The following is a 19,348-nucleotide window of genomic DNA, read 5'->3' as shown; positions in this document are numbered from 1 at the left end:
AATACTACCATCCCGTGCCAGAATAGCTCTTGCATCAGACTGAATTTTTACATATTGTATGAGACACCCTGATAAAACTTTGCTATTCTGCTGTGGTTGAACAAGTATACTCTGCAGTTTGAATGTATTTAAAGTAACACAGACAGCCACAAAATTAAACATACCCAAAAATTATTGGGGATTTTGGTGGGTTTTTTTCTGTCATTTATATTTGTTCAAGCATAACAAAAACCCCCTAAAACCAAACAAACATTTAGGAGGTGCAAAGCATGTTTAACGATGCCTGTAACACAGTAAGGCAGGTGATAGTACAGATACCTCAGGAGTCCACCGCTGTAAGCAGGTACAATGAAAGGCATTGCAGGCAGTTTGTAATCCTCAATGGAGAAGTTCGATTGCGCACGTAATTTTGTACGAATGAATCATGCTATATGTTTCAATGCATTTATTGTAGCTAGGATAATCTTACTGTGATAGAAAGCAAGCAGGCTTTGCGTGATTGCTAATCCCACTTTGAAGATATAAATCCTTGGGTCGCAGAGGTTGAAAAGGAGACACGTGTGCACTGGGGCAGTTGATGCAACCTCTTTAGTGGCAAAGCTGCTGGAAGTAAATAGGTTTTATACACAGCTGTTTATTCATGCTTTCATGCGTAGGTTTGTTTCACTGACTAGGTTTGTTAGCTGTCTTAGGCACTGGGCTGGTTGGAGTATTTTTTAATTCATAAAATGTAGCAAACCTTTTTCTGGAAAAAAGGGTCACTGCACTGAATTCAACATCATAGTTTGGTAAATTTTCTAAAGCAGATGTGTTTTTATTAATTTATTAGTTCCCTTACACAGCCATCTCTGGCATTACCTGCTATTCTTCCCACTTTTATATTATTGTGCAGTAAGTGCAGCTTTTCACATTAACTGTTTTAGTCACATCCTGCTCTCTTCTCCTTCAGACATGGTGTTCTCATTAAAAAAACAGGGAGGGCAGAGTGGAACTTAAAGAATACAAATCGTAGAACTTGGGCAGTCCATGCCATGATATCAGAAATACACTATTAAGCACAGCTTTGCGTATGTTATGGGACTGAACTAGGATGGAGAGAATAAAAAAAAATCTGGTTAAAAACTGATCAAGTCAGATTTTCCTTTAGGTGGGTCCTAAAACCTCCTAGAATGTTGCATTCTGCTTAATGTGAAGCCTGTGATTTGTTCTTCTTATTTTGCAGCACTTTCATGAGTGTTCTAGAATTAAGAAAGGACAAATATATTGGCCAGGAGTTTTATGTTAGGAGCTGAACTTAAGGTCTGCTAGACTCCGACTGAAGCACAGAAGTTCTTTGTAAACCAAGCACTTCAGGTGGTTTGTTAGTTTTTAGGTATCTGAACTTCAGCTAATTTGGAAAAATTAAACTGCCTAATTAATCTAGCTAGATCCTTTACTAAAAAGGAGGAGTAAGTCCAGCAGTTTGAAATGGAAAGTAAGAATTTGTCATCGGTGCCTTGATTAATCAGTCCGGTGAAACAGCAAGATCTGTTTCCCAGATGAGCAAAGGGATTGAGGTTGTCATTCAGGTAATCTTGCAGTCCTGGCTAGGCAATAATAAAGCCAGCTGCTCTTCAGTCAGTGGTTGATTTCTTGAAGGTACTGCAGCATTGGGTATCCAGGTAATGTCTGGGTCACTGGCAGCACAGCCACTGAGGTTTCATTGGATCTTCCTGTTTTTTCACCCTGAAGACTGGAAAAAAGAGATTAAAACTGTGACAGGAGCCTTGTAAGACCTCTGTAACCGTGCAGTCCTTTAGCACCACCTCAAAGGAAGAAACACAGTCATTCCATATTACAGCTAAGGCAGTTAACTGAGTGTACACATTAGTCACCAACAAGCTGTGATTAAAGCATTCGTAAATTATATGATATTGAGGTAAAACTACCAAGAGAAATCAGGAGCAAACAGGTTGCCCGTTAGACTTGCCTGGACTGGAATCTGAGTATTTCCTGCATCTCATAGTGATCAAGTTAAGACAGTTCCTTTCTCTAGGAAACTTTTCAGGTTTATTTCAAGATAATTGCTTTGACTTCTACAAGTGGAGGAGTGATTTGTTTTGTAGAAAACAGCTTCCTTTTTTACCCAGGTTGGATGATGTGCTCTCTCATGTGTAATGGGATTAAACTGAAGTGGGCAATACCAAGAAAGCAGGGGATTTAAGAGGCTTATAAAATGGAGGGTTTATGTTTCTGTGCAATATGCTGACCTCTTTGCAGCAGTTGGCACTGCCTAGATTGTCTTGCAAGTTTGTTAGGCAAAATAATTTTACTAGGTGTGTGATGGCAGCGGCTGCTTATTCCATTTTCTTGAGCAAAGTGGCAGAGCAGCATGCTACTGTGCAGGCTAACCTCAGCAGAGGTGTATTTGCAGTTTTCCGATGATCAGTCTCTGGGAATGGAAACAGTAGAATCACCTTAGCACAGACTGCACCTAAGTTATTCCTGTTAATTAGCATGTTTGGAGGGGTTCAGTTGTCATGTTTCTTTATTCTGAGCTACATTGCACAGGGCCATATGAACATTAGGGCTCATATGAGGTTAGCTTGGGGATCTCAACAAAAGGTGCTGTATGATAATCTGTCAGTGTAGTGTTAAGTTTCAGGTTTTTCACTTTAAACAAAAATGGCAGAAGCAAGAGAAAAGTCATAATTACTTTGTAATATTCTATTTTGATATTACAAATGGGATGTTATTTGAGAATGCCACTTCTGAGCCGGAGAGTCAGCTGGAGGAGAAATCAGGCTGAACTAGTCTGAACTAGGTCCTGAACTAGCAAGCAGAAGAGCCTACCAAGGCTAGTATGGCAGCAGAGCTTTCACCGTGCAACTGGCCTTTTCCCACAATAAAGAACAATCATTTCTGCCTCTTGGGCTGGTGAGCTCAGTTTTATGTATCCCCAGCTCTCGCTTGTGCTGACTGTTATTTGTAGGTGTGTTGCAGCCTGAGGGAAATTTTGCTGCCTTTTAAGTGATAATTCACAGACTTCTCTCCGTAAGACATAAGCAGCATGTGAATAGTAAGTCCTGTTCTAGTAATGCCACCCAAAACTAAAGGCCACTTTGGCTTCTGCCTGCCATTAGGCAAAGGACTGCTTTGTCGTTTCCCATACTTTAATGATTACGTGTGTGTCCAGGTGGCAGCAGGTCTGAAAGAGTTTGAGATTCTCCTTGTTCCTGTGCACACTAAAATTAAGAAACATGGTATAATGAAACCTTAAACTGGATTGACTTCTGAGTCATATTACTTTCAGTGTGTGCCTGTTTACTTTCAAGTTCCAAATGCAGCCTCTCTAAATGTGATAGCAAACTAAGTCTCCTTATGGATACTGAAGAAAGCTGAAGGTCAAACACTTTTCATCCTACCATGGTACTGGAAATGAAATTCATCTGATAGTAAGTTATTTCTAAGTCTATGAATGTATATGGGGAAAACCCAAATACATGTCTTTTATTCACTCTCCAGCATGAAGACTATTTTGTATTTTAAATGTTAAAGAAATAAACTTCTAAAGATCTTGTATGCCCTAAGTATATATTTTTGTCCTATGTTTTCTTTTATAATGAAATTCAAGCAAAATATTTCTTACATTTCAGAAGGGAGCTTTAGGTTAGCCAATGCTGTACTTTCCAGACTACCGAAGTGATTTTTAACTAAACATCTAAAAATGAAATTATATTTTTAAATACACAGAGTAGAATTCCTTAAGTTAAACAGCTCTCCTTAGCAATTGTATATACATAGACAAAAAACTACATTGCAGCTGCTTGTCTATATAGTTGTGTTTGGTGTTTTGTTTATATTGCTTTCTCCAGTCCCTCTAAGGGTGTTAGGAACTCCATGTAAATCAGTAATGTTACAAATAGAAGTCAGAAGTAAATTTCTTTAGAAGTGATAGATTTTTGTTTCCTGGAGGAGGACCAAGACTTAGCATTTGCCAACCTTGTATTGTGTACTCTACAGCTTCAATGTTGCAGCATTGTGCTGAAAGTATTTGGCATCTGTTCAATGGGACCACTTTCTAAACCTTTTTTATAATTCTCAGCAGCTCTCCAGGTGTGAGACATTTCTAACTTGATCACAGGTACTAGTTCATCTTTTCTGAAGAATAAAATCGAGTTATCAACAAGCTGGGAGAGAATTCAGAGAGAAAAATGGTTTTAATTGTTAAACTTGCATTGAGGACATCATTTATATATTTTGGAAAAATATTGCTATGTTTCTGAACATACTTGAGAATTTAAATGCAAAAGCAAGAAAAGTAAACATTTTAAATTATCACATTTTGGAATTTTCTCTTACCGCAACTGAATCCCAGTTAGGCACTGCCATGAAGAGGATGCTTTTGGTGGCAAAGCTTTGCTGACAGAGCAGGATTCTGATTCATAGAACGTCCTTGCAAGGTATTACATGCTTGTTCCATCAGTGGTACAAATTCTGTTGACTTCGAGGCTGCCTAGGCAGACGTGGTGTGTTTAAAAATACTTACTGGCTGCAAGCTTTTTTGCCATCATAGCCCTTGGATACGCAGTGTAAATCTGTAACAACATATAGTGCTACCGGATAATAATAATAATCTGAATGCATATTTTCTGCTGTAAATTCCCCCTCTATGGCTCCTATGGTATGTGTACATAGACTATTACCTTTGCACTGAACTGACTATACTTCAAGTAATGTACTAAACATGACTTGTAGCTTGTGGTTCCAATTGTGGATATACTTTTGCAGAATGAAAAGTATAGCTTCAGTGCTACAAATTTGATTTTTATATTTTTTATTAACATGCATGGAAGACTAAGGATAATATTTTTTAAAAATGAACTTGGTTTTGTACATTTTTCAGTGTTTAAAAAGATATGATTTAACATTACCTCTGAATACCAGTGATCAGTAAATTCTTAAAGGAAATACCTCAATTTGGGCATCTTTTTTCTTGTTAGTTGTCTGATAGGTTGAAATGGACTATAGCATGTGATGAACTGAGCCAAATGGTGTAGACACTTAAACTATGCTATACAAGTCGTATGATTATTTACTAAAAGGGAACTAAATGATACACTACAAGTGTTGATGTGCAGTTATACAATCATGGCTCATTCTGCCTAGCTGGACATTTTCCTTATGAATGGCTTGTAAATTGAATTTTAAGCGTGAAGCTGAATTAAAAATGAAAAAAAAAATATCTGGTTTCCTCTGGATTTTTTTTCTTAGATTTAAAGTTTTTATAACTAACAAGGCTTACGATAAGGGAAAGGATACAAATCATAGTTGTGAATAAGCCTGAGTGTCTGTATATGTTTTGTATGTTTAGGTGTGCTTTGTTGGTGTATGTTCTTTGTGGCAGTGTGTGTACGAGAACAGTGCTTGTTTACCTGACAACTGGGAGTATGGAATACAGGGTTTTAAGGGCTTTTTGATGGGGTATTCCAGGTTTTTGGCTCTGTTATTTGGGTTTGGTTTTGTTTCCCCTGAATTTTGGCTTTGGTCATCCCCTTAGGATGATGGGGATATTGATTCCAGTTCTATTTTTCTGTGCTGAAGAGGAGTATCAAAAGATCAAAACAGCTTCAGAAAAGGAGCTCCAGAAGTCTGGAGAACTAAATTAGCCTGAAAAGCAGCTCTGGCTGCTTTTATTTATCCATGAAACAGACAAAGTCATTCAACAGTCCAGATACCTAAATATGTGAGAATTTCACAATGGGTAGTAGAAAAAGTCGTAATGATGTCCGGTTGAAAATACGCTGATCCATGAATATGAATATTTTTAAGAATACAAGTGAAACACTGGCGAAGCTTACCGCAGAAATTACATATGTTCATCAAAGTATTAAGATTTCAGGGAAAGGCTACTTAATGTTTTTCTTAGTGTTAGTCTCTAATTTCAAGTTATCGTCATGGTTTAACCCCAGCCACCGACTAAGCACAAAGCATCTGCTTGCTTACATCTTCCAGTGGGATTGAGAGGCAAACTGGATAAAGGTACAACATGGGCTGAGATGAGAATGGCTTAAAAAACTGAAATTAAATAGAATCATAGAATAGTTAGTGTTGGAAAGGACCTTAAGATCATCTAGTTTCAACCCCCCTGCCATGGGCAGGGATGCCTCACACTAAACCGTGCCACCCAAGGCTCTGTCCAGTCAGGCCTTGAACACTGGTAACAATTATAACGAAAAGGGAAACAACAAAAAGAGAGGAGTAACACCCAATAAACACAACTGATACACAATACAATTGCTCACCACCCATCACTGATACCCAGCCCAAACCAAGCAGTGATTTGCCGTTCCGGATGATCATGCCCAGTTTATATACTGGGCATACAGTGATGTGGTATGGAATACCCCTTTGGCTAGTTTGGGTCAGGTGTCCTGTCTGTGCTTCCTCCCAGCTTCCTGTGCCCCTCCTCACTGGCAGAGCATGAGACTGAAAAGTCCTTCATCAGGGTAAGCGCTACTTAGCAACAGCTAAAACATCCTCGTGTTATCAGCACTGTTCTCAGACTAAAGCCAAAGCACAGCACTGCACCAGCTACTAGGAAGAAAATGAACTCCATCCCAGCTGAAACCAGGACAGGGTGGTTGCAGATTTTGAGTATGTTCTTTGGCCCAAGCCAGGTTAGTCATGCAGTGCTTTGTGTGAAAGAACAGATCTGTAACTGATAGCAAATGGGTGAACTGCATTCTATGTAAGAAAGGAGATAATACTGAATTTTTCCAAAACACTATTTAATCTAGTTATTTCTTTCAGCGAAGTCTGACTAATCATGCAGCAATGTGACATGCTTTCTTATGAAGAAAAGCTTTAAAGCCTGAACTTTTTTTTGCTTAAATATATTTTTCCTTTTTCTTCTGCTCTAAAATGCAAGTAACTTATTTGCTCTATACTTATGCAAGCAGATTACACTAGAAAATTAATGTGAGAGGATGCGATCAGAATGAGGTACACTTTCCAAACCGCTTATTCATTACAAACCAGAAGTGATTGACGTTATTAATGAAATTACAGATGTATGAATGAACACAATGTATGCAAGATTTCTTTTTTTCCAAGGGTAAAGAGTCCCTTACCTGATACCATCTGTTTTTAACCCTGCTTTTTCCTGCAGTGTGAGGCCTGCCAGAGGTGACACGCTGTGACCCTGGCTTTGGTCTGCAGAGCCCCCTGCTTCTCCTGCCACTGTGCAGCTTGGTGCCACAGGGAGCCATGGGGGAGTGAATCTGCATCCAGCCCTGCTCTCTCTTTTCAGTGTCTTTTCAGGTGATGTGCTCTCTGCTAAGGTAGCAGCACAGCCTGCTCCCGTCATGCCCTCTTCTCCTTCCCCACCTTTCTCTGGTGTCCTGGGTTCAGGGTATTCAACATGATAGAGAGGGCAGGGCCCGGAGGAGCATTCCTAGCTCCATAAAGGGACAACGCTTGGTAGCTCAGGCCTGAGAGAGCAGAGCGTGACTGACTGCTTGGCAGGAGTGCTGCCAGCAGACTGCTTCCCTCAGTTGCTGATGGATGGACACCACTCCCTTCCCTTCTCCTCGGTACTGCCACTGTTCTTAACTATTTACTCATGTTGCTTGTTTCACTTCCCTAATTATTCTTCTATATTTTTATTTTTATTTTTGGTTGGCCCAGAAAGCCAACCGTGTCCTGGCCTGCATCAAAAAAGGTCAAGGAAGGTGATTCTCTCCCTCTACTCATGAGAGCCCACCCACAGTACTGTGTTCAGCTCTTGATGCCAACACAAGAGTGATGTGGACCTGTTGGAGTGAGTCCAGAGGAGGCTGTGAAGGTCAGAGGGCTGCAGCACCTCTCTTTACGAAGACAGGCTCAGAGGTAGTTCAAGCTGGAGCAGTGAACGGTCTGGGGTGACCTTAGAGCAGCTTTCCACTACCTAAAGCAGCCTACAGGATATCCAGTGAGGGACTTTTTACAAGGGTATGTAGTGACAAGACAAGGGCGAATGGCTTTAAACTGAAAAAGAGTGGATTTAGATTAGATAGTAGGAGAAAGTTCTTCACTGTTATCGTCGTAAGGCTCTGGCACAGGTTGCCCAGAGAAGCTGTGGCTGTCCCATCCCTGGCAGTGTTCAAGGCCAGGTTGGATGGGGCTTGGCGCACCCTGGTCTCAGTGGGAGGTACCCCTGCCCGTGGCAGGGGGTTGGAGCTGGCTGACCTGAAGCCCCGCTCTGTGCTCCCCTGCTGTCACTCACCGCGTCACTGTGCTCTGCACCGAAGGTACCTTGCTGTCACACAGGCAGCCGAGCGCTGCCGACAGTCCCTGCCCCGCGCGCCCCCTAGCGGCGCCGAGTGCAGACTTGCAGAGACACTGCCCCCGGGCCGAGAGGCGCTCCCGCAGCCGGTTGCTACGCGGCGGCTCGGCGCTTCCTCCCGCGCCCGGCGGAAGTGACGAGCGAGCGACCGGTCGGGGCGTGGCGGTTTTGTGCGTGTGGGATGCGCGAGCGGCGGTGGCGGGGCGGCCCGGGGCGGCCCGGCTGATCCCGAGCCTTGGGGGGGGGCACGGCGGCCGCCATGCTGAGCCGCAGCTCGTTCACCAGCCTGGTGGTGGGGGTGTTCGCCGTGTACGTGGTGCACACGTGCTGGGTCATGTACGGCATCGTCTACACGCGGCCCTGCCCGGCGGCGGCGGCGGGGGGAGGCGCGGCAGGCTGCGTGTGGCCCTACCTGGCGCGGAGGCCTAAGTTGCAGGTGAGCGCAGCGCAGCGGGCACCCGGCGGATGGGGGTTGAGTGGCGGGACCGGGAGCAGCTTTCGTCTCCCTCAGCCTCGGGCCCTGACCGCGGTGCTGCTGTGGGAGGGTAGCAGCGGCGGTGCCTGTCCGGGACTGTCTCCTCCGTGCCCGCTCGTGGTGCGGGAAGCGCGGCGTGACTCGGCTGACGTCTGCGGTCACGCGTGAAGTGCCTGAGCGCGGCGCGCCCCGAGTGTCGCGGTGGTCGAGGGGTGAAAGGGAGCGCGGTGCTACTGCCCTGCCCTGTGGATAAGGCCCGTGGCTAAAGCAGGGGCGGGATGGAAGTGTGTTTCTGTTTGTTTATTTCGTGTATCTGTTGACACATGCACTGACCAGGGCAGCCTTGCGGGAGAAATGGCTCGGCTTCTGTAGAGATCTTTGACTTCAACTAAAACCTGGTTTAGTGGAAGGTGTGTCCCTGCCCACGGCAGGCGGTTGGAACTGGATGGACTTTAAGGTCCCTTCTAACCCAAACCATTCTGTGATTCTAGGTCATCCTGTTAGAATACATTCAGTGGCTGTGTTACAGTTTGTTTCTGCTGCCAAAAGGAAGGAAGCTGTGCTGCAGGTTTTTTTGAGTGCATTTTTAGTTTCCCAGTGTATATAACCATCATGTGACCGGGGAAATGGGTAAAGTACAGATCCACACTCTGAAGTGTACCAGTTACATGAATTCAGTATTTCCATGCCCTGATTTCTGTGTGCTGTGTTTTGATTTCAGCTAAGCCTGTACACTACCACACGGTCAAATATTGGTGCTGAGAGTAATATAGATCTGGTTTTGAACGTGGAGGATTTTGATATTGAGTCCAAATTTGAAAGGTAGGTATCCAGCCTACGAGATCTTTGTTTAATTCTGAAATAGAATACATACTAAGTGTGCATAAAGCAAGATAGAATTAAATGAATGGAGTTGTTCTTGCATTTGGGGGGGGGGGAGGGGAGAAAGAGTAAAAACTACTACTTTTTGCATGCTGTACAGGCTATTCAGTTCCCACTTGTTTCATAAAGTAATAACTATATTTGCTATGTTAAGGCAGGAAAGGTGTTAGTAGGATTTCAGCCTTAGGGTTGAGGACCAAGTGGTGCTGTTAATAAAAACACTGTTTTTTCCTTTAATCTTATAGGTTATTTAATGCATTAAGTGTTGGTAAAGGGATGGAAACAGTATGCTAAGTTCACCTGGCACTGAGGGTTAGACCCTTAAACAATTTTTTCTCACACTGAAATCATCTCGTAGGTGCAGGCAACAAAGCTTGCAAACCGAAGTTATACTGGTAAATACAGAAACGCTTCTTTCTGTCCTGTAGACTTCCAAATCTCAAATGCTGTCCTATGTCGTCTGTCTTAATTTTCAGATTCCACTCTAAACATTCATCTTGCTAACTGTGCTAGGTCAGTAATGTACATATGATGTGCTGAACTTGAGCATTGGTTAGTTTGGAGTAGTTTGCTGTTTCAGAGAGACAAATGCTTTACAAAAATGTGCTTTGCTTATAATACTAAGACCAACTTTGTTGTGAAAATCTTAAGTCAAAGTGCCTGGAACCTGGAAGCGCTTTAGACTTTCTTCTGACATGTAGCCAATCTGCTACCTACACGCTGTTCTTGATAACTGTGGCTTCAAACCTGAAATAGAACTTCAGAGTCAAACTGTGTTCTCTTTTTCTGTGTTTTAGCACTATACTTCTCTGTAACTGTTTCAGTTCTAATAACCTTAAAAGTAAACATTATTTTTCTGGTAGTTTTGGGTTTCCAGATCTTCTGAAGGGATGTTGGTGCTGAGATGGAATCAGATTGTGCCTTTATACAAATGTCTAATACTGCAATCTACATATGCCTCGATACAGTTAAAATGATTAGAACTAGTTGTTTTGTGCTTCATATTTGCTGCCTCACTTTTGGTTTGCATTTTTGTTTTGTTTAAAATAGTCACCTTATTCTTGATTCTTTGGTCAGAGTATCCTAGATTTTTTCACATTCTGCATTTTCTGTAATTGAAGAACGTGATCTGCAGTTTAGGTCATATAAAATGTCAGACTTGAAAATATTAAAATTGTTTTACTGACATAGTCTGTGAAGCCACTGAAAGTAATCAGAGCAAAACAAGCCCAGCAAACTCACAGGAACAGGGGAGGCAGTGTGCAATGTTGCAAGTAGGGTGATATCTTGGCTAACACAAAGGGAGTGACTTCATGGTCTGGGTCTCCAACTTGGAGTTCTGTGCCTGGCATGCCATAGCTGTGAACATATTAATGCAAAGTGCTTACTAAACATTGTGATTTTCTTTTTAAAACTTTGTATCATGTATAGGATCTATACCACATATTCAACACACAGAAGGCTGTTTTGTACAAGCGCCCTGGTAATTTTGGCCCTGTGACATATTGGCAGGGGAAAGCAACAAAAGAACTGATAATAGAGGCCTGCGTTGTTAGGGTAATAAAAGTATGAATTGGACAAAGGCTAAACTATCTTATTAGTAAAACTTTGGAAATGCAAATATTGATACATACAGGAGTATATAAATTGATACCATCCAGCCATGGCTCATTAGGGAATATTAGCCCTAACTATTGTGTGCCAGGCAAGCCAAATGTCTTCCTTTTTCTTTTATGTTCTCAGCCATTTTTTGCTTGCTTCTGGAACATCTTCAGTGATCCTTATATTTAATAGATAAATATTTCAGCATATGCTGTGTCATCTCCTAACATATATTTTGTATTTTAGGACAGTGAATGTCTCTGTACCAAAGAAGACCCGAAATAATGGCACATTATATGCATATATATTTCTTCATCATGCTGGCGTTTTGCCTTGGCATGATGGTAAGCAGGTGCATATAGTAAGCCCTCTGACCACATACATGGTCCCTAAACCAGAAGAGATTAATTTGCTCACTGGAGAGTCAGCCACACAGGTAAGTGGGTTTTTTCCTCTATAGATGAATAACTGCAAAAAAAGAATTTCTTGTGTAGACACTTCTAGCATTAGCATTTGCTGTGCTTGCATCTTCACAATAATAATGATATGGGAAATAAACTCAAACTTCTCTTCTTGATTATCGGCTTGCATGCAAATAGTAGACCAATCAGCACAATAGAGGTAAAGCCCTCTATAACATTGTTTGCTATCACAATATTTTCCTAGTTAACATTAATTACTTCTTTAGGGATTCATTGTTTTCTGTAGAAATACTGTATTGTTCTGTGACAGTGAGATGCTGCTTTTTATAGTGAACTGGATTCGTGTGAAATAATACGCTTTGCTTTTATAAAACAGAGATACAAATTTGATTTTGCCATTGGTGAGTGACCAATGTCAAAGTGCTTCTTTTTCTTTAAGATGTTCTTACTTTTCACTTCAAGAGAATAAGATAGTATCTTTTGACAAATGCTGTGATTACTTGCTGGAGGGGGAAAACATAGTCTTATCTAAATACTTGTGAATGGCTTTTGTGTCTCATATTAAATGGAGCTTGAGAATTTCACACTGTTCTTCTTTGGAATCAGAAATATACCTCTAGCTAGGAGTGGCGTTTCTGAATCCTGTCAGAATAAAGTTGAAAATTAGCTGAGGCTACAGAACAACACTAGAACAGTTGGTGTTCATCCAAGGAAAAGCAAGTAGAATGGGATAAGCATCTCTTGAAAGCTAAGGCCTTACTTGGTTTCAGCACTTGCCTTCGGAGGCTCAGAAGTTCAGGACAAATGGTCTTATATTTTTACTCCCAAAAATTAGTAAGTGTGATCATTCAAGTCCTTTTGCCTGTTTTGAAGTAATATCTAATTACACTACAGTCCTTCTTCCAGAGTGACTTTTTCTGTGTAGTACCCACTTTCCTAAGGTATTAATTAGCTGAATATTCATTGTTGATGAACAAGGGTGTGAATGAGCACTAAAAGATTTTTAGTGTCAGATTGTGGTGGGCCTTTACAACCCGTTCTGGTGTATTTGAGCAAAATATTTGATCTGGTCAAAATTAAGGTGAAGTGTATCAAAGTGGGGCTTCTGTTTTATTTTGTAATTAATGACTCCATAATTTTTGTGAGATGCAGTATAATCCTATTCCAATTTTTGTGTTGCATAGCAGTATGTATGTTTTATTCTATTTTTAAAGCAAATTGAAGCAGAAAAACAGACCAACACTCTAGATGAACCTGTCTCTCACTGGAGGTCAAGATTAACCTTAAACATCATGGCAGAAGATTTTGTGTTTGATGGATCATCCCTCCCTGCTGATGTGCACCGTTACATGAAGATGTAAGTGTATGAGTTCATTTTGCTATGTTTGCTATTATGAACTTACTGCATATTTCTTAAGAAATCCTCTCTGGCCTCTTGTAGTGCTTTGTGTTTAAATTGGCACTTAGGAGAGAAGGACAGGTAGGTACTCTTAGTGCTTGAGTTTCAGTAGTGACAATTAGTAATATATCATGGACTAGAAAACCGTATTGAAGGTACCTTGTTGCTGGGCAGTCCAGAGATTAGAATACTTTTTGTATGGAGCTATCATAGTAAGACAAAACAGAACTACAAAGACACAAGTAAAATATAAACAAGTAAAAAAGCAGACTTCATACCCCCTTGTTCTCAAATCACACTTCTGGCCTTTAAAGCAATTACTGTCCCTTGGTCTTTCCAGTTATACTTCATCTGCAAAGTAAGTCCACAAACTGCAAGTGCTGAAGAGGCACAGCTGATCGATCTCCTGTGACATCTTTCTTCTTCCTTTATGATTGGCTTTATTCTACTTTGACAGTGTGCATTCCTACATTATGCTATCTTCTCAAGTAAATACTAAAAAGCAGGATAGGTTTTTAGGTCACTAAATGCAGGCAGTAGCTTCTGTTCACAGCTTGCTTAAATTACTTCCAGTGTTAACCATATAAATAGTGCTGTGTTGGCTTGTGCTGCTGAATGTTGATGCCTTTCTCTACAAGTATCCTGTTAAATCCAGAAGTAGTTGCTTACTCAGCATATCCTGGGGTTCTGGGATAGCTTCCCAGCGAGAATAGATAAACATAGTAACTCATAAGATAGGCCCATAACAAAACCAGGCTGAGCAGGGGTTAACGAACAAGGGTCATGTTTATATTGGCATCGGTGCTGTTTCGTCATTGCAATATACTGGAAACAGTTTGGATGTTAAATAGTCTGCTGCAATTCCACTAAGCAGTAGCTTCATTTGTAGTAATTACGTAGAAATCTAAACCTCTTCAGTTAAGTAACCAAGCGGTATTTCCGAGTCTTGATGTAGTACTTTCCTGTATTATTGTTGCTTATTGTGTATTTCGTATCCAGTCTTTTATCATGCATGGAGATTTCTTTCTTTTGTCAACAGCTAAAATTCAACTTTCAGGCTTTAAAAAGTTCCCTTATGCCAGTTCCATAGACTTTTACTGAGAACATCACAGAGTAGGTAACTACCTTTCTAGTGAAGAACTATAAGAATTAGTCTCTCTGGGGGCATTAGGCTAAATACTTTTCTAAGATACTGACAAAGCAGTTGCATATAGATCATCGTTTGCTAAATAACTTTCGAGGGGTCAATTTTGTAGAGGAACAAAGGGCGGTGAAGTTTCTATTATTATGCAGGTTGGTGAGGTGATAGAGCAATCCAAAGAAGAGTTATGTTGAGAAGGCAGAGAAGATTTCTGCTCCTTGTGCAGTCTCTCCAGTAGTATCCAGCCTTCCCGTGTACGTGCCAGCCATCATGTTCCTAGTCCCATGCTACCAAGAGCACATGCTGTTGCTGACCTAATAGATGTTATTGGGGGTGTGCAGGAGTCAGGGAGATGGTGGAGAATCGACATTGCTGCAGTAGGAGAGGGAAACTTGAGACAAGGGATACAGATATGTGGTAGTAAACTTCAGCATGTTTCTCTTCAAAAAGCTTTTTAATTTCCTTTACTCTTGGTCATGCAGCAGTTTCAGCATCATCACAACCAATTTCATTTGTCTTGTTTTTTTTTTTTTTGCTGACTCCATCTTTCTACAGAAGAATAAAAGGAAACTAAAAGGAGAAATATGACTTGCCTGATTTTTTTTAATACAGACATCTCTCTATGAAAGACTCTAGGCTAGTGGCTTCTTTCTTTCTGTGTGTTAAAAGAAACTGTGCCTGAAAAGATGGTGGGAAATATCTACATGGGTAGATCTGAAAGTAATGAATGAGTGCTAATTTGAATAAAAGTAGTTTTCTTTTTAGATCACTACAGTCATAAAATCCATGTTTAAACATCCTAGGGTTCAGTTGGGGAAGACAGTGCATTACCTTCCAATATTATTTATTGATCAGCTAAGCAACAGAGTGAAAGATTTGATGGTGAGTAATAGAACACCTTTAATTACATTTAACAGTTTTAACAGTAATATTCAATGTTGTTTTAATTAAGATATTGTCATAGGTTGTTTGCAATAATGAAAAAGTATAAATTCACAGAAGGACTCTATAAATGACTGTTTAAGTTAATGTGGTCAGCTGGTAACTGCAGAGGCTGGATCTGGGTTTTGAGACTCTCCTCTTGCAGAAGTATCTGACAAGCACCCCCTTCTATTCCACCAAAAGGTACTTGGGTTCCATTGCTTCTGCCTTTTGGGTGAATATGGAGGACATCACTGCAGCACCAGCTGTGGTAGGAGCAGTCTCATGAGCAGTTTAACTCCTTGAGCTGAAGCAGTTGTGTTAGCATCCCAGAGTGGCTTGTGGTATCTTCTGAGCATACTGAACATATCTTATACTGGTGCTACACTGAGATAAGTCAGTAGCTATTCTTTTATCTCCAAAAAGTTCATTTGTGGTTAAATTTTCTGTGATGCTCTCTATTACATTAGAGTAACCTGAGCACGTAAAAGCTTGGTGGTGTGGTGCAGTGCAGTGTTGTACATCCAGTGATTTTGTGCGCTCACTCAAATCAGGACTTAGAAACTTCAATAATGGAGTTACAGAAGGGTAATGTGGATGACATTTCTGGAGGCTGCTAGTCCAGCGCTCCTGCTCAGAATAGGGTCATCTAGAGTGGACTGTTCAGGACTCTCTTCAGTTGGGTTTGGATATATATCCAAGGATGGAGATGCCGTAGCCTGTCTGTGCAACCTTGTTTATTTTTCAGTCACCCCTGCAGTTAAAAAAGATAGGGTATTTTATACATTTAAATAGTTTTCTGTATTCAGTTTTTTTTCCAACTCTTCTCTTGTGGGAAATCATGCAGTTTCTTTACTGCAAGTTACACATGGCAGTCCCCTGCATCTAAACCACATTCATCATAGCAGTTCTTATTTAAGCCCTACAGTTCTCAGTCGCACTGAGTGAAATATAGCAGTGTTTCTGAGAACAGAAGTCTTGGGGAATGTCTCAAAGTTGTTAAATGAGTATGTCTGGATTCATTATCTTCTAGATGGAAGCCTTGGTAGATGTAAACTTTCTGTAGACCTTCTAAATTGACTTTTGAATTTATTAACTTTAGTTCAGACAAACAGAATTCTTACTTAGTTTTGGGGAGAATATTCTTTAAGAGCTTGTATCCCCCCCACTCCAAGTTTGTCTGGCAAAATAAATTCCTGAGCATTTGTTACAAATCTTGTTAGTAGATACTTTTGTCCAGTATTCCTTTAGATATGCTTCTGTGGTGTTTTTATTGGTGGTCATTGTCCTTTTTTTTAAGCTTCTTACCACAGCTCATTCAGTTCAGTACATTCATGAGAGCTTCTTAACTGGTAAACCCTGTTTACAAATAAACTCAGCATTCTCATGTTATTAGTAACATCCCTGGAGTTGTCATGCATGCCACGGTTAATGCTGTTCTAAGTCACTGCCTTAAAGTTGTTACAGATCCTGAGAAGTGCCACAAAGACTATTCCATCAGTGCTAGCAGATTTATGCTTCAGCACTGGCTTATGTAACTTCTCAGTAGTGACATCCCAAACTGCTCTCAAGGCCTACAGAAAGAGGGCTCCAATACTATGCATACTGTGAGATAATGAGGGGCAAGTAAAGAGCAGGAAAGAATAAGGGAAGGTGATACAGCTTTTGTGGAGCAAGGTCGGTGTTTGACTGTAAATCAGAACATGAACTCTGTTTGGTATGCCCAACCTAAAGTCATGGAGCTGAAGATGCATTTTCCCTGCTTGTGTTAGGCTGCGTACATTTTGAAGTGACTATTATTTTAACCAAGATGTAGGTCTTCTACGATAAATACTGTAGTATAGAGGTTACGTGTTCCTCATGTTCTTAAATGTTGTTTACAATGCTGGGGCTTTGGGGGTTGTACAGGCTTCTGATGTAAACTTTAAAATTCATATCACTGAACTTGCTTTGTTTACACACTGTGCTAGAAGTAATGTGTAATGTTCTGAGAACATGCTTATAAGAGTAGATGTATTGTAGAAGTTTGACGACTTCTCAGAAGCTTAGCAACCAGTACACTCAACTAAGTTGTGAAGCAGCACTTGTGGACTTTAATTGTTCACTGAGAAAGAGTTAATTCTTCTAATCTTTCTCTTGATTTAATTTGATTTTTGTGTTGAAGAATTCCTATCCTGTCTTGTGTTGAAATCTCATTTTCTTCCTACACTTCCCCTAGCTCCTTAGTAGTGCTTTGTCTGTATAGAGAGCACTTGCTATTTACCCATGCATTTGCAAAGTTTTTGTTTCCTGGCTGTTCTGCACAGATAAAATGTATTTTCCTTCTCTCTCAGAAGTGTTGATACTATCTTTGATAGACTGAGAAACTGAAATGAGAATGGACAGATTACAGGCATCCTTTGAAAAGGAGAAACCTGGAAGATGTTTATGTAGCTTTTGGTAAACAACTTTAGAATCTTGCCAGCATTCTCTATCCTCAGTTCTAATGTTGTTGTTTTCACCCTGGTTTGTTTGGTTGGTTTTCCTTTTTTCCCAGACAGTTCAGTGATCCCTGGCACCAACCAGGCTTTCTTCCTGCTACATTTATAAAACTGTCTCAGCTTCTGTTTTTCTCCTTTGCATGCATACATGTTCTGCCACTGTCTGAAAAGCTCTCAGGGTCTTAAGAGAGTGGTGAGGTTGAGAATTGTTCGTACTTACTGGAGGAAAGAGTGAATGGGAAAGTGAACATAATCCCCATTTCACACCTGACTGATAACATGGAGAGGCTAAAATAATGTTCTGTAACATAAAAATCAGAAGAAGCCATTCATCAGGGAGGTTGTGGAATCTCCTTCTTTGGAGACATTCAAAGCCCACCTGGACACGTTCCTGTGTAACCTTATCTAGGTGTTCCTGCTCCGGCAGGGGGATTGGACTAGATGATCTTTTGAGGTCCCTTCCAATCTCTAACATACTGTGATACTGTGATCTCAGATAGGTGTCAGCTACCTAATTACTGTAGAAACAGAGCTGGTGTAGAGTAGCAGTTTTGAGGTGGGAATTATGATTGGGCAGTAGTCAGGAGCTGGCAGCAATAGATGTTGAAGTGTTGCAGAGTGCCTTCCTGCCTGTAGTCTTCAGCTGTCCCTGCAAGTTTAGAACATACTGCCTGAGCTTGTACCTAGGTAGTTGCAGAGAATTCTGACATCTGTGAGAAGAGTTTTCCTTTGCTTGTGTTAAACCTCTTTAAGAGAGAGTCAACTATCATGCAGAAGGAGCTGAGGCAATTTAAGATTTCCCCCTCCAGCTTCAGGGGACCCCAGGTAGTTATCATCACTAAAGTACAGATTATACAGCAGAACTTGATGAATTTTATTTCTCTTGGAGCAGGAAAATTTCTGTGACACCCCGTATCCCCAAGTTTGTAAGCAGGGCAGCTTGCTTAGCTTTAGCTGTGGTGTTTTCACCAATCCAAGCAAGTAGCATCACTTTGCTTCCCCACCTTTTGTTTTGATATGAATTTAACTTCCATTTCTCTCAAAACCAGTCTCAATTTAGTAAAGGTCAGACTGTGGCCTTTGGGATGTGATTTTCCTTTTTTTTTAACCTTCTTTCTTAGGTAACCTTAGCTTATATATTCAGAGAAGAACTGTCAAAAGAGAGAATTACTTTGAGCACACATTTCCCACTTGAGGAGAGGTAACATTACATAAACATCTCAGAGGCATTTGTATACAGTAACAGTGAGGTTGCTATAAGAACTTGAACAGAATAAACAGCTGATTTAACATTTGTAAAAAAACCCTAAAGACTTCAAGGATCTTATAGAAGTCTAAGATCTTACTCCCTTTCAGAAACCAAACTGACATCTTAAAATTGTGATAGAATCACTTTGCAACAATGAATTGAAATAATTGTTGCCATTTTTATTCTATTAAAAATGAAACTGTATCTTTTGAAATCCAGGTTATAAATCGTTCAACAACAGAGCTACCTCTTACAGTGTCATATGATAAAATATCTCTTGGAAAACTCCGATTTTGGATCCACATGCAGGATGCTGTGTACTCCCTCCAACAATTTGGTATGTTTTCTATCTTTAATGACATTAGGTAAGAAAAAACAAACAACCCAACCAACCCCTCACTGGTTTTCTTGTAAGTACATACGTAACACTTCCATCTGGTTAGCTGGTGAAAAAGGTTTAATGCTACAGGTT

The 19,348-nt window shown here is 40.7% G+C and overlaps 1 protein-coding gene and 1 long non-coding RNA gene across 2 annotated transcripts in view; one reads left to right on the top strand and one right to left on the bottom strand.

The window, feature by feature from the left end:
• Positions 1-8,527: 8,527 nt before the first annotated feature.
• The window catches only part of CLPTM1L (CLPTM1 like), a 26,884-nt gene continuing 16,063 nt past the window's right edge, over positions 8,528-19,348 (top strand). The window contains exons 1-6 of the mRNA XM_061344321.1: positions 8,528-8,741; positions 9,502-9,602; positions 11,511-11,700; positions 12,901-13,043; positions 15,030-15,108; positions 19,096-19,213. Of these exons, the coding sequence (XP_061200305.1) occupies positions 8,565-8,741; positions 9,502-9,602; positions 11,511-11,700; positions 12,901-13,043; positions 15,030-15,108; positions 19,096-19,213 (808 nt within the window). The 5' untranslated portion in view covers positions 8,528-8,564. The remainder of the gene's footprint in view (positions 8,742-9,501; positions 9,603-11,510; positions 11,701-12,900; positions 13,044-15,029; positions 15,109-19,095; positions 19,214-19,348) is intronic.
• Positions 18,643-19,348, bottom strand: part of LOC133207437 (uncharacterized) — a 21,798-nt gene continuing 21,092 nt past the window's right edge. Inside the window, exon 3 of the long non-coding RNA XR_009724041.1 lies at positions 18,643-18,778. This is a non-coding gene — a long non-coding RNA (uncharacterized LOC133207437). The remainder of the gene's footprint in view (positions 18,779-19,348) is intronic.

This window comes from Neopsephotus bourkii, unplaced genomic scaffold, assembly GCF_033783945.1.
Source record: "Neopsephotus bourkii isolate Nb327-2 ecotype Australia unplaced genomic scaffold, CSIRO-AGI_Nbou_v1 NB_207, whole genome shotgun sequence".
NCBI lineage: Eukaryota > Metazoa > Chordata > Aves > Psittaciformes > Psittacidae > Neopsephotus > Neopsephotus bourkii.
The sequence above is the reverse complement of the archived record's forward strand: the minus strand, read 5'-3'. Positions and strand labels throughout refer to the sequence as shown.